Genomic DNA, 15,605 nt, shown 5'->3' with positions numbered 1-15,605 from the left:
ATATTTATTTTTTGAATTACTAAAATATTTTAGTAATTCAAAAAATTACTAAAACTTTTCATGTATAAGCATGTTTTTAAAGTCTTTATTATTCATTTGACCCTCAAAAAATTTCTTCAAATTGTTAAATTGGTCAAAACACTTAACATCATCAATTGTTACCCGTTTGTTAATCAAGTAGGTAATAAAACATTCTACATTGTTCCAGCTTGGTACTGCATCCATTTTCATCCATATAAAACAGGAAATGGATTCCATATGGTGAAGCCACTTATCTAAATATTCCATGCAATTTCTATACAGATTTTTTTTTATCACTAGAAAATTTTTCGCATTCAAGTACAAGTCCTTCATCATGTTTTTTGTATAGCATTTCCTTTACTCTTAATGGCATGAAGTTGTGATCCATCCGTTTCGAGATAATTTCTTTCACTGAAACTAAGACATCTATCACTTCTGCAGCTGAGTTACTTTCTCTTTCAATTCGTTGTATGTGTGTATGGAATACACCCATAAGTGATTGCATGAACCAAAGATGAATCTCACTAAATCCATTTTCAAAGAACCTTTTAATCACAATGGGAGGTTTTTCTTGGGACAGAAAATAAGCCTGTAAAGCTGAAAACATGTCTATGAGCCTTGTGATGTTTGGAAATAATGAAAGCCATCTCGTCTTGCTGTGAGAAAGGAGCTGTCTATATTCAATCTCAACAAACTCACAGTATTCCTTAAGCTCTTCAGTCCGGACTGTATAATTATGAAAATACTGGTAAATTTTAAAAACAATGTTCTCTACATCAACTTCCTAGAGTTCTGCGGCATTCTGAAGACAATTGTTCAAAATATGTGCAGGACAGCCCACTCCAATCAAAGTCTTGTTATGCAACAATTTCTTTAATTTTGCAAAGACGTTACTCCCTTCTTCATTTCGTCTCAGTCCTCCAAACATTGTATTGCAATTGTCCCCAGTGAATGCAATACATTTTTCACACAAACCATTTTTTTCAAGAGTTTCTTTAACATACGTATAAATGGTATCTGCAGTCTCGTTAGGTATCTTCTGTAATTCAATTAATTTTGTTTGTAGCCCTCCTTCATTTACATCGAAATACTAAATAATTAATGGGAAGATTTTTTCAGACCCATGATTACTTCCATCAGTTGAGACCCCACAGTATGCAATTTTATTTTCTTTTAAAGTTTTTGCAATAACATTAAGAGAATGATTTGCAAGTACAAAGTTTACAATGGCTTCTGTCTTGGTTCTAGCGCAGGAAAATCTTTTTGCTATCTCAGAATCAAAAAATACATTTTTTAACATGACAGTTGCGCAATCCATTGATTTGTAACTACTATGATGTTTAAAAGTGTGACAAGCAAAGGTACCTTCCGCAGCAGCCAGATCATATTCTATTTTACCGACAGCTTTGACAAAAAAATCTGTAACCTTTCCCGAAGAGGCCTCACCTTGAACTACTTTCTTGTGCTTCTCAGTTTCAATTTGATTCTTCAAATCACCAACCCCTTTATTGGCTACTGAAACATATGTCCCCATTCTGCAAACTTTACATTCAGCTTCCCATTCCTCTCGGCCAGATACAAAACATGGAAATTTGTTTTTCATCTCTTCTGTAAGCATGCACTTCCTTTTAGGCATTTTAGGGGAGGTATAGTCTTTATAATATTAATTTTTATAATTGAAATAATAATAAATATTTTTTATTGTAAGTAGTGAAGCATAAATTTTATTAAGGTTAGGTTATGTTTTACATTCACAACTAAACTAACCTAATTGCAGAAAAGTATCTACATGTATAAAGATGGATAATAAATATTTTTGTAATTAAAGTGAAGAACAGTATTTAAAAAAAAAAAAGGTAAACTTTGGTATTAAATAAACTAGTGTCTGCCTCTTGATTGGATCATTGATATGTATACACCAAATTTAGTGGACAGTACGCAACTTTCAATCAGTTTGGTGTGCACACAGCTCGAATCCACGTTTTCATATGCTGCAATCAATTTATAGAGAAAATAGTCCCTCTAACTGTCAATATTTATGTGACATGCTAGAATTCCTGTAATTTATATATCTTTTTCTAGCACACCATCTGATCTTCACGCGTTATCTACTCTCTAAACCAAAATATTGTATTGCTAGACTATATAAAATTTATATGTGCGTAAATTCTGAAGCAGGGTGGGTTGGTAACAATCCCAATGCACTAATCTGAGCGTCATCAGGGTCTTCCGCATAATTGTCAACACGGAAATTCGAATTGAAGAATCGTCTCCTATTCCGAAAAAGATTCTGTATAACGTAACTCGGTAGTTTTCGTCGAGCTTGCATAAAAAAATGGCGTATCATATAAAAATCCGGACATTTAGACAAATTTATAAAAATCCACCCGGACAAAAATTTTAGACAAAAAATCCGGTTAAAAGAGGACGGATGGTAACCCTACTCTTTTCTATATATCGCAATCGTCCGGGATCCAAAATGTTATTGTAGAATAACCATTTCTTCTATAATATGGCAGTCTTTCTGTGATTAATAGGCTATTTTTGATTAGTATAACGTAAACACTATACACTACATGAAAAAGAAAAATCATTCTGCCTACGGATGATTTAGAAATGATCTAGTTTTAATTTTGGAATAGGGAATAACTTGTGTAATCAGTATTAAAATGTCTGCTTTTTTCGAACCTTATGTAGACAGAATGTAAGTTATCTTTTTAATATAATGTTCTTTGTGCATAGAAATATTATTAACAATCCAGGACCGGACTGACATGTGAGGCTTTTAGCAAAATCATCAGAGGGAAACTTACGAAAGATGCCGAACGTTTAATGATTAATTTTTAAATATATGAAAGGCATACTCAATCTTGCCTCAGGATAAAAAACGTCTGAGTTCGGCCCTGGAACAAATTTTCATGAGGCCTTAAGGTCCCTTAAATTTTCACAAGGTCTTAATTAAATGATTCAAATTAAATAATTGAAACAGTTGAAAATTCCGCCCGGAATTTTTGATATAATAATACGTTGCATGCTCATCGAATGCTACACAAGCAATAGAAAAGATTGCTCGTACTTACTGTTTTCCATTTCATCTTCAATGGGGAGGACTCGTCCACAGGCAGAAAGTGCAGAAAAGCAGACGAAGAATATTACTGTCTTCATGCTGATCCTTCTTGGTTGAACTGATGTTTCTAACTTCCTATGGAACAAAATCAAATAGGAACCTTATTTGATTTGTAGGCAATACGATGTCGGTAGCTAGTCAAACAGACCTACATTACTTTGCAAATAAGCTTTTATAGGCAGAGCTGAGTTCCCCCCCTTAATTATCTATGTGCTACTTAAATTTTCTTACTTCCGTGAGATTTAAACGTTTTGGAGAAAAAGTTATCGCATTTCCGGTTACTTCCACTGCTATTTGAGTTGAGAAAATCTTGCCGATTTCCCCTCGGTTTATCAATAGTTAAGATAATGCGAAAAAGATGGGACGAGAAAAGAAAGGAAGTTGCCTTCATTAACGCTGTAATGCTGTAATTAGTGTAGCGAATGCAACCATTAAACAAGATTGTATCTATTATCAAATAATAAATAACCAGATTTAGGTCTTTTTTTTTTGTTTTTTTTTTATTCATATCCATATTTTGTCTATATATTTGTCCTGTGTGCATATACGGAATATTTTATTTTTATTATTTATTTATTTTATTAATTTCCAAAACTAGATAATCTTAATTATAAAACTACAATAAGGCAGCAGGTCTCAAACTTTGGTATATCGCGTCCCTCTAAAATGACAGATGGATTTGTGCTACCTCCTGCCACATAAATAAAACTAGTGATTTTTTATTTGGTTTACAGTATCACAAGAAACAAAACTACCACTTCCTTTTAGTAATTAAATTTTAATCGAGCATATATTAAGATTCTATCATTGTTTTATTTTAATCAAATAAAACAGTGATATAATCTTAAAATTGTTTAAAATAAAAGTGTGTTGCATTGGAAAAAAAATCCGATTTAACTTTTAAAAAGCATATTTGAGTGAGTCGTGAGCCCCCGGTCGTTCGCGATCCACAATTTGAGAACTCTTACTTTTTAAGGAATTGGTTGACAACTTTTTTTAAATCGTGAGTCAGAATATGAATTCTGCAAAGTGTGATGGGTCATTTCAGAAATTTGAATGAAAATGAAAAATTGAACCTAGCTATTACTCGGACGTCAAAATCATAGGCACGTTTCTGGTGATATTGGGAGAAATTTTAATTAGTGTGGTCGATAAAGTTAATTAATAATTATTCATGTCTCAGATGCTAAATTATAATTTTCCAGGGGGCATCGACAGACACGTTCGACTTTTCGATCTCTTTAGTGGTTCGAGAGATTTACCATAGATTGAAGTTTGTGATAGATATGAAGAAATTATTTTGAAAATGATTGGTTTTATTCTTCTGAAGAGCCAGATGCTATTTCTTGAATTAATTTCTCCACAAAGTCGAATTTATGAACTAGATTAATTTCACTTCAGAAATTCAAATTCATTGGAAAAGCGCAAAATAATAAACATGAATTCTTTCAATAATTTATTCGCATATTTACTGCGCTGTATTTTTACATATATTTTACTATATCTTAATATGGTAATCTTCATAAATCCCGGGACCTTCGGATGCAGGAGTACTGGATTTTAAAAATTTGAGATAGTCTTGGAACGGATCAAATGACAGTGAACTACGTCACAGCAAATGTTGTTATGCCCTGTAATGTCAATTTTTAATGCATGCCTAATACAGTCTGCTTCAGAGGAGAAATACTTTCGCACTGGATGATCAAACAAATAACATTTTTTTTTTTTTTATCTTATGTGCGAAAGTATTTCTTCTTATGGATGAGATAAACCATAGATTTAACGAAGCGTACATTTTTCCAGGCTGTACCCATACTGGAATTTTCTATCTCTCCTCGCTCTAAGCTGTTCTAAAGTGACGTCAAACTGGTCACCTGCTGTAGTTTTTCAGAGCAGTTCCTACTAAATTACTCAGTTTACTGAATAAACGATAGCACTAAAGAAAGAAAATTATCACCTCTTTTGTATAGATTCTTAAAGACAAATGCAATCATTAACACGAGTGCCTGATTGTTTTCTTAATATTTTCGGAGATTGCAAAATGATGATTCCCCCCCCCCCCCCCCCACATGCAAAATGTGCCGGATATTAAAGAATTGCGGATTATAAAGTGTCAGATTTTTCAGTTTCTTGTGTATATTTTTAAAAATATTTGAAGTTTATTAATAGATAAGTTTTTCAAGCGTAAAGAATTAGCAGCACGATGAGATTATTTTAATATCTCAATTTGAGTTTATTCAAAAATTCGGTTCAGATAGGCATAGATTTGATAAATCTTTCCCTCCTCAGTTTACCTTTCATTCATATTGAGGAAAGTAATCACATGCTCATTTTTTTTTTTTAACCGTTTGTGGAGTAACACGTTGGATGATTAAGCTGAAACTGTTTTGAATTGAGAAACTGAGATTAATCAGACTTATCTAAAACACTTGAAGGCAAAGTGATATGCTTTTTTTTTCTATTTATTTGTACTTGGATGTCTTTCATAAGCAACTGTTAGTAATTCACTGTTGAGTTTTCGTAATAATAAGATAGAACTCCAATAGTGAATGGAGAAGGGGAAATCCTGCTATATCACATCGTACTGTAGAGGTGATTAAAGAATTGTTGGCATATTTGTAGCAACCTAAAAATTAACTGGCATATATGTCAAAACCCCTATTTAGAATTTATTATCATTATATTTGAATGTGAGAGTGTTTGATGTTTATTTATTTGAATAAAGATGGTTTGTTATTAAAATAGCGACATTTAACAAATAAAATTTATAAAAATTTAAATATTGTTATTGATATACAGGATGTTTGACTTAAAAGTCACCATTTTTAGGTTAGTCTGTTTGTCGTCTAGATCCTTTACTCTCATATTTAGGCTGAAAAATTTAATTAGTTGTTAAAATTGGACTACGTATGACCGTTCAGATTTTACGATTTCTAAATTTAATATCTGTCTAATTAACAGCTTTATTCTCAGTGGGAAAGTTGTTACCTATCCTCAGGCTTAAAACGTAATCATCGGTATATTTCAGAAAGTAACACAAACTGGTTTTATTTGAAGAAAAAAAATGTTGTTTTAGTGTCAGGATAGGTGACACAAACTGTCCTATCCTCATACAGTTATTTGTTCTATCCAGCTAAACGCGCGTACTGAAGAGTGAACATGATATACAACTGTTCTGTTCATTTATTATTATTATTTTTTTTTCCTTCAAGTAAAATCGATTTACCTTCGTTTCAGAAGTACACCGATAGCGTTTTTTGCCTAACCCGAGGATGGGGAACAACTTTCATTTTGATGAAAAAGCAACTGATTAGGCATAATTTAACTTTAGAAATAAAATCTAAACGGCAATATTTATTCCAATTTTAACACCAAATTCAAAAAAATTCAGCCCAAATTAAAAAAAAAAAAAAAAAATGGTCCGAAGGGGATAGTAGCCTAAATCTAAAAATAAGTGAGATAGATTTGATGCCTTTTAATTGTAACATTCTGTATGTAGACAATATAATAACTTGAAATATTTGAAGAAAGACATTACATATTTTATTATAATATGAAATTAAAATTAAAATACTTCGCAATAAACTCTACAAATTTGCATACAAGTATTTATGTAAATTTGTACAATTTATTGGTAGTAAACTTATGAAAAGTTTTTTTCCTTTCGGCAATCACTTGGATATAACTGTTGATTATTATTTTTTTTTTTTTTTTTTTGGCTGATGCTGTATAAGCTTGCTTTCTTGCATCATATGCCTCTACTAATGCTAAACATGAGCAGCAGAAATATGGGTACTTTGCTTGGCTTTTAAATTTAAATGCATATAATAGTGTGTGTGTGTGAGATGGGAAATTTTTTGGTTTTTGTATTTCTAACAAGTTTTAGAAAATGCTTGAACTTTCTTCGGAATATCTTCCAGTTCCAAGAAAGAACGACAGAATTAATTTAACCAGTGTTGAATCTAGCAAGACAACTTAGTTCATATTTCCTCTGGGGTTAATAAGTACCTTCCTTCTCATCATCACCAATCAGCAATTAATGTCTTAACATGGAAAAACACTTTTTTTTTTTTTTTTTTTTTTTTTTTTTTTCAAGTGAAGGGATAGTGGTATGTTAGAGTATGATGCATCTCTGCGAGAGGGAAAAAATTGTTATTGTATATAAAGATAAACTGCAGCCATTATCAATCCACTGCAGGATGGAAGCCTCCTCAACGATTCATGTTAAGAAAAACGGACCATAATCTGTCACGCTGGTCCAGTGCTGGTTGTCAGATCGACCGTATTTTAGCAGTCAGGGGCTTGAACCCGGTCTATTCAAAGAGCCTGTGCTCACTCCCGCTCCTAACCATACGGTTACAGAGGCCTTGTTATTGTATATATAGTGCGATAATACATATATGCAGTAATAATACACACATGCAGTATATTTATATGTGTGTGTTCTGTCTGTACTCGTGCGCACGGGCCAACTCTAATGTTGTGCAGGCTGAAAAACTCACCGGAATAACTCACTGGGAAGATCCCTACTCCCTCCGCCTAAGATTGGCTACTGTAGCCCCCAACTGAAGCGGCTTTTAAGTATCCTATGAGTGTCCCATGGGATTTGATCCCTGACCTCTCCAAACGACTGATCAGTAGTAAAACCGTTATATTGCCACAGAAAACGGAAAGACAGGTAAATACAAGTGTATAGTAAAAGTTTTTAAGGATTGAAAGCGATTGATCTATGGCATTCTCAATATTCTTATGGAAAATTACCAGCATGGTGAGATTCAGACAAATGAAGACAAATTCATTTAGAACAGCCCTTTTATTCAAAGCTCGAGGAAAAAAAAAAAAAAAAAAAAAAACCAACGATAATATATTTCCATCTTTTCTCATGCAAAGTTTATCTCGGCATAGAACTAATTCCCAAAACGATCGTGATGAAGAGGAGAGAGGGCACAAAAAAACCAAATATGCATCATGGCCGTAGAACACACACACACACACACACACACACACACACACACACACACACACACACACACACACACACACACACACACACACACACACACACACACACACACACAAGGGACCTAATGCTCCTAAAAACCAAATAACAACAAACAACAACACAAGGGACATTTCGATTAAAAGGCACCGAGATCTGTGCCTTCATTTCCTCGGTTTAAATCAATTTTATTCGAATAATAATAATAACTACTGTTGTATATGATGTTTACTATTCAGTGTGTGTTCAGCTGTACAAGTGCAGTTAAGTCAGTTCCACTAATCAAGAGACTCCGTTTGTTACGTCTTCAAAAGTTCTTTTCGTCCATAATCAAACTTCTCGCTGATGTTTCTGCTATCAAGCGTGAACTAGTTCAAACAACTTTTCTTCTTTAGGATGATTCTCAATTCATTTCCTCTATTACACTCTTAAAGAGTCACTGGTAAAATCTTCTACATAGTTTGGTTGGCGGTCAGGCCTTTTTCGGTTCCAAAAAGGTTCGATCTTGGCACCGGTGGATCAGTGATGCTACTCGCCTTCTTTCCGGCCATGAATTTCTTGATTTAATTCAGCTGATCAGTGGGCTACAAACTTTGTCGAGAACTTCTTGTGGTCGCTCCAGCAGTCGGAGCTGCCGTGCTGGTCGTTTTGCCGATGAGTCCGTGGCCCACGTCTCCCAGCGTTGTCATCGCACACACGGTGTCAGAAGCAAATGCCACGAGGCAGTGGTGTAGCTACCATGTAGGCAGGCAAGGCAATTGCCTCCGGGCCTTTAGGGGCCCGGCGTCTTTGGCTCTCTCTCCTCTTTTTGCAATTTTCATTAATTAAGTAGGGGTCCTAACATGTTCTTTGCCTCCGGGCCCGAAAAAGGGTAGCTGCGCTACTGCCACGAGGCTATCGCTAACATCGTTGCCAATCGTCTGCATCCACGTGTGTGGACAGTCCTTAAGGAATCGCACCATACCACTTCTGAAGCTGACCTCGCATGTAGTCTTGGAGATAAGGTCGTAGTGCTCGATGCCCAGGAACTTCCATCATTCCAAGGTTCGCTAGTATCACTCTAATACCAGTCTGAAACAAATCATCCAAAGGTTCTTTACCCACTATCTCATCAATCACCATTTCCTTTCGTGGAATCTGGAGTTCTGCTTTAGCTTCCTTTCTTTCTTCTCTGGGCCTTCCTCTTCCTTTTTTTCTTCTGATCTCAAGACCCTTTCTGTTCGTGCCCTGCAGGGAACACATACGTGTTGGCACGTGCACTAGAAAATGACCTAATTGTGATGTCCTCGATTGGCTGTATTGTTAGGCTACCGTGGCCGTTATGATAATGGGAATTGTTAAAAAAAAAAAAAAAAAAAAATGTGTCACATCTTCTCATGCTACAACCATTGTATTCCTCCAACTCCTAATAAAATCGGCTTACTTTCGTTACAAGAAGTACATCGATAATATTTTTAGACTAAAAAGTTGTTCCCCGAGTACGAGGAACAACTTTTCCATTGAGAAAAAAAAAAGCAATCGATCTGGAAAAATTTCAATTTAGAAATCTAACTGGTATTCTTAAAATAACTAGTCCAATTTTAACATCAAATTAAAAAAAAAATCAAGTACTATAAAAAAAAAAAAAGGTGCAGAAGATAAATAGCCTTAACCTAAAAAATTAGCAAAATTACACCTCGATGCCTTTTAATTGAAACACTTTGTGCATACTAATTTTAATTATCATGGATATTTTTCGAATAACGTTTATGAAAACGTATAGTTCTCTCTATTTAGAGTTCCATAAATGTGCTCAATAATAACCCGGAATTATCCTGTACTAACATAAGTTGAGAATCAGAGGTGCACGCAGAAGGGTGAGGAATAAGGAAGATATAACCCCCTAAATTTAAAAAACAATTAATTAATTTTTTTATCAGTTACCTCCCTCTTACCCAAATAAAATTTCTGCGTGCATCCCCGTGGAGAAGTGTTATCGACAGAACCAGTTAATCTACTTACCATCTAACTACGCATACAGGAGAGTAAACTGGTAGTCTTACTGTTAAAATACCTGAATGTTATGGTTAGCTTCAATGAATTTACTCTGAGGCACCCCATAGTTGGCTCTATGTGTAACTTTCTCCGTATGGCGTGGCATTCAATAGGCGCAACTACTTCCAAAAAAAGGAGTGCATTAAAGCTCTGATTTCATGCGAAAATTATACTTAAAGAATGATTCTCAGGAGGTAAGAAGAGAGCGGGCATAAAGTGATCCCATGGCCTTTGTTTGCTAATATAATTCTCGGAAATTTCGTATCTCAAAATAAAAATGGTTTCTCCAATAGTCTTCAGTTTCTTCTTCTTAATTAAAAAATTATAAAATCGAATTTTCCTGATAAACCCACTCGCCTTCTAAATTTCATATGCTGTTCAATACTTCTTTTATGTTTCAGTTATTTTTATAGAAATTAACTGTTCCTTGTTAGAATCTTTCCTTGTCTGTCTTCCTCGTTTATTTAACTGACTGAAATTTCCTTGTATGGAAACCTTCACTGTTTTCTTCTAAATTTAAAGAGTTCATATTAGAAAGAGATAAGTGAGATAATTTTTTTTTCCTTCTTGCCTTTTAGACCTAGCAGATTTTACAGGATGACTGCAGTTCCTTTCTGAGGACGATATTTTGTTTGCTTATAGAGGATTGCTACATCAGTGTTGAAGAAATAGCTAATGAGAGCTTGCTGGATGCTGGTGCCTCCATGCTGCTTCTGTGGTGGCCAAACGTTTCTATGGCACTTTGAAATGAAAAAGGTATTGGAGTACCATGTATATAATGTAAGTGTATATTTTTATATACTGTCTATTATTCGTATATTGTCGATGTCTTCCATGTTCCAATCTTTCAACACAGTATTAACTATTCGTGGATTATTTAAGATTAGCATTGAACAGTGAATTAACGGATGCATTTTATGCGTTAAAAAAAGTCTCCTGGTCTGTCAGGAGACTTTTTTTTTTGCTAGGTACAGTTGCTACACTGTTCAAAGATTGTCTTGAGTGGTTTAAAGCATGCACTGGTAGTCTGTAGGCTGTTTGGAAGGCATCTTGAGTCATTGCTGGACCTGACATAGTAAGGTATCGGTTCTGAATCTGTTAGATGTTCTAGAAGATCTGGTGAGAGAAGTAAGTCTCTTGAGAAAGATGGCGTAGATGTTTCTAGTTTATAATCTGTTAACAGGAGCCGTTTGAGCATCCTCGGGGGCGTGGGAACAATCTTGGGGCCGTGGATTGGCCTGGCCAAATATATAAGTAAAACCCATATCTCTTCCTTTAACGGGTCCCTGAATGTGAAGCTATAGTTTCTATATTATGCGAACTTGTGATGATCTGCAATAATTGAAGTTTAGTAGTAAATGATTCAAGAAATGGTCTCTATTTAATTGGGTAGAGAATGGGTGTGATTCTTGCGAATGGTAACAGATGGAGGTAAAAGCTCCATTTCTAGCCTTTCTGAAGTCGATTGAATGCCTTTCTTCCAGCCACTTGAGTTTTTCGCTCCGAAAAAGAAAGAAACTCACTACAGAATACACGACGTTTACAGACATACGCTTGGTTGCACAAAACAACTGAACACTGTAGAGCAAGTAATTCAAGTTTGAAGCTGACGGAGCCTAGCTTCAGATTTGCCCATTCTTCGACCAGGATTTTGTCACCTGCTGTATTTCCGTAGATAGAGAACTGCGAAGCCAAACTGCCCTTTCCAACACATTGGCAAATGAGACTTATTGTTATGTAGTAGGATTTTAGGAGTATCAGCGACTAAGACCATATTGCTCCGTGTATATTGTCTGTAAATTGCCTGAGTTCTGAGGTCGATTTTCTGTTTGATGGACGAAAATCCCGAGCTTCCGAGAGGATAAACCATGCCACCCTCGTCTAAGATAGAGTCTTCATCTCCTGCCGCATAGTTTCGGTTGGAAATGAGTCTTTCTTTGTACAAATTGAATTTTTCATTCATTTTCTGCACACTGAACCTTCTATTCTGACGCACAATTCGCTTTAAATTCCCGCAGTCTCGTTCTTGGAGTATTGTAATTCTGCCGTATTTCTTCCTTTCACCTTCTACTCATTGTATGTGTTTAAGATTGTCGCTTTATACGCACCAGTGATTTGCTTTGTTTTCTCAGTTGTTTCTCCTGCTAAACATGAACCTTTACGCCTTTAATATACCTTTCAGATACCTTTTTGAACGGAGAGATCATCTGTCTTCCTCATAACGGGATCGACTAAGAAGACTCAACAAAGCGTACAGTATTTATTTGATACTAAAGGACTTGTGAGTATACCATGTGACAACTTATATGTGCATACCGTGCATTTAACTATCTTTTAACGCCAATTGTAAAAGGTTTCTAATTTTTTGGTGAGTGAGCGTAATTGACCTTTACAATCTTATTAGATCCTTAACGGACATCTTGAGTCCTAAACCTGAAGTCCTTAACGTCCTTCTTGCGTTAACCTTTTGCTGAGAGATTTTAATGGTTCTTTGTACCCAAAACCCTCCTTCGATTTCTTTTGTCGCTATCATATTTGAATTGCAATTACAACGTTCCAGTTTCGTGCCATGCAGCAACTCGCACTGTTTGACTATTTGAGCAACAATAAATCAATCCAGAACCATAATTCATTCCCCGTAATAACAAGAGTATTCCAATGTTGAAACCAAGGCTTCGGTCTTGAAGGATTCTTGTATCTAATATAATTTTGCTGTCTGCTTCGTGGAAATGCAGGTAAGCAGTCCAGATGGAGAGCCCAATATTTCTCACCATAAGTTATTAGTAGTTGATGCTTGGTCCTAAACCAACTGGGTGTCGAACACGTCAGGGTTTATGGGTAAAATTACCTATAATTGCCCACTGTGCTGGCTACATTACACTGCTGTGCAATGCCGCTATTATCATATAGGCTCGCTGGGGCTAAGAGCGCGCAAACCGAGGGTCGCCTAGAATAATAACGTATCAGAACGTCAGTAAGGGATGGACAAACGTTTTGCCCTCGCTCTTTGCTCTCTCTTAGCCAGCAGTTTCTCATAATCAGCTGAATTTTGATACCTATGGCCAAATATCAGAAATGCACCCTTTGTTTTAACAAAAATAATTAAATTGTAATTTTTTTATAATATTAATTACTAATTTTTGATTACTTATAATATGTTTATTTCGTAATTAAATTATATAAATAATATTTTTTTCTGAATTAATACTGATTAAGCAAGAGGTCGTTACGAAGTACGTAACTCTATAGAAGAGATGTCAGATGAAATGCATATGAGAGAATATACTTTTCAGCTCTTTTTACTATACTGAAACACTACTTCGGTTTGGCAGATACCTTACTTCAAATTTTGAAGTCACTTTTAATTCCTAGGCATCTGTCTGTTACTCATGCAACTTCCAGATAACTTTCGACGTCACAAGAGGCATCCCACAGGAGAGTATGATTTCAGCTATCCTCTTCTCAGCTGTTTTGGAGCCTTTCCTCGCCCAGAATTCTTTGTTTCTTATGCTGACGATCTGAAGTTCTACGTGAATTCAGATCATCCTCATCGCAGTCACGATATTAACCGATATGCTTCTAGGCAGATTAGGCAGCTTAGAAGATTCTCTAGCCACTATTGGGCTGCATCTGAACCCCTCCAAATCAGCTCAGCTACCGATAACCAAAAAGAGAGTTAAAAATGATATCTAAATCTTTATTGGTGAGGAGTGGGTGCAAAGGATGACCTTTCACACTGACCTTGACCTTACCTGGGATGTTGGGCTCATCTTACAGTCGCACGTTACCAGGATGAGGCAGAAGGCGTACCCAACTCTTTGGGTTGGGTACGTCAGGAGCAGGTGGGTATGCATCAGCCAACGTTGCTTACTCGGTACATCCTGAGGTGTATTATCCCTGTTCCTCTCTATTCCTCGGGAATTTGGTCACCTACTCCTGCCTCCTACCTAAACAAGTACCTCAGTTCAGAATACTGGCTGTTAAGATGGATGAACAGGGCGGTGGGTCACCCCCCTTTTTAGGGTGGTAGGTCACCCCTTCCGGGCCAATCTGGGCCCACTCCCTGAAGACATCTCATCACGACAAGAAATGCCCTCACGCTTGCACGCATAATAACTGGGCGAATTGATTGTTCATCGGAATCCCCATTAATCTCCCGTCCAAAGAAGGCAAGGGGAAAGCATCCCGACTACTGTCTCCCTCTGCGGATTACGCTGACAAATATTGAGTTACTGAGGGAAATGTTTCCGGCAAATTGCTTTCAGATCTTTAATAAATTAGGCATCCACACAGATAAGTTCTGTGAAGACAAGCTCTACAGAAAGGAGATCCTTAAGAACTGTTACCAGCTAATGAATCTATGATGAGCATCTGCTCCTGGACATTTCTAACTGCTGCATTCATCTTCCTTTACTTTTTGTTAAATTCTTTTTTTTAACTTTCACCCACTTAATTCTAGTTTCGAGTTGGCTATTCTGTATTTAGGGTTAATATCGGAAGGGCGAGAATTAGTTAATCGATTGTAATGATGACTTGTTATTGCGAAAGACAAATTAAGTTTGGAAGACTTTGTATAATTTATATAAAAAAATTGCTTTATAAAACGTATAGAACGTGAACGAAATTATTTACTATTTTTTTTCTTTTTCTTTCTAGGAGTTATTCCAAACAATTATTTTGTTTATCGAGTAATTTCTGTTATCTGTTATAGCATTTTCTGTTATTTTATAAAAGAAAAATATTCCTTCCCCTTTTTAGAAAAGAATTTCATTATAGAAAGACACATAATAATTCATAATGCTATAGAATTACAAGGTTTCCCCTTAAGCTTTTTCATTATATGTGTTATGGCACACGTGTTTTGATACTCCTATATTGATTATCCAATATCCGGTTACAGTTATATATGCACGATATTGCGTGTAGTAGCAGTAATGGAGGCAAGTGATGCAAGAAAGCAAGCGTACGGGCTTATATAGCATCAACAAAAAAAAAATAAATAAATAAATAAAAAACCAATTTCACACATCCATTCCCCTAAAAGTTTGTCCAGTCCCTCCTTGAATTTATTTAAGCTATCACCTTCCACAAGGACAGATGAAAGCTTGTTCCAGCAATTAACCACCCGCTGAATAAAGGCAAATTTCCGCACATCCATGATCAGGATGTTGGCATAGATTCCCTAACGGAATATTTATTCTTGTGTTAGAACTTGTAACTTTTCACAGAATAAATTGCATATTTTTGACACTGTACAATATTATTTAAAGTGATGTACCAGATGGACTTAATCCAAGAAGAAAACGTTTCTTTCAAGAAGATTATAATATGATTTTATAGCACTACCAAAGAGACCAAGAGCAGATAATAGATTCCGGTTTTTCTTTGGTTTTTTTTATAACTGATAATTTAGGAGAATAATGA

At 35.5% G+C, this 15,605-nt stretch overlaps 1 protein-coding gene across 2 annotated transcripts in view; it reads right to left on the bottom strand.

Moving 5' to 3' along the window:
- LOC150079577 (endochitinase-like) overlaps positions 1-15,605 on the bottom strand; it is a 74,772-nt gene that overhangs the window by 42,049 nt on the left and 17,118 nt on the right. For both annotated transcript variants that reach the window (XM_090382615.1, XM_090382616.1), the window contains exon 2: positions 3,102-3,223. In XM_090382615.1, coding sequence (XP_090238741.1) covers positions 3,102-3,186 — 85 coding nt within the window. In that variant the 5' untranslated portion in view covers positions 3,187-3,223. The remainder of the gene's footprint in view (positions 1-3,101; positions 3,224-15,605) is intronic.

Source organism: Mastigoproctus giganteus, chromosome 10, assembly GCF_048544385.1.
Source record: "Mastigoproctus giganteus isolate SK-2022 chromosome 10, ASM4854438v1, whole genome shotgun sequence".
Taxonomy (NCBI): domain Eukaryota; kingdom Metazoa; phylum Arthropoda; class Arachnida; order Uropygi; family Thelyphonidae; genus Mastigoproctus; species Mastigoproctus giganteus.
Note: the sequence above shows the minus strand (reverse complement) of the source record. Positions and strands in the feature narration are given on the sequence as shown.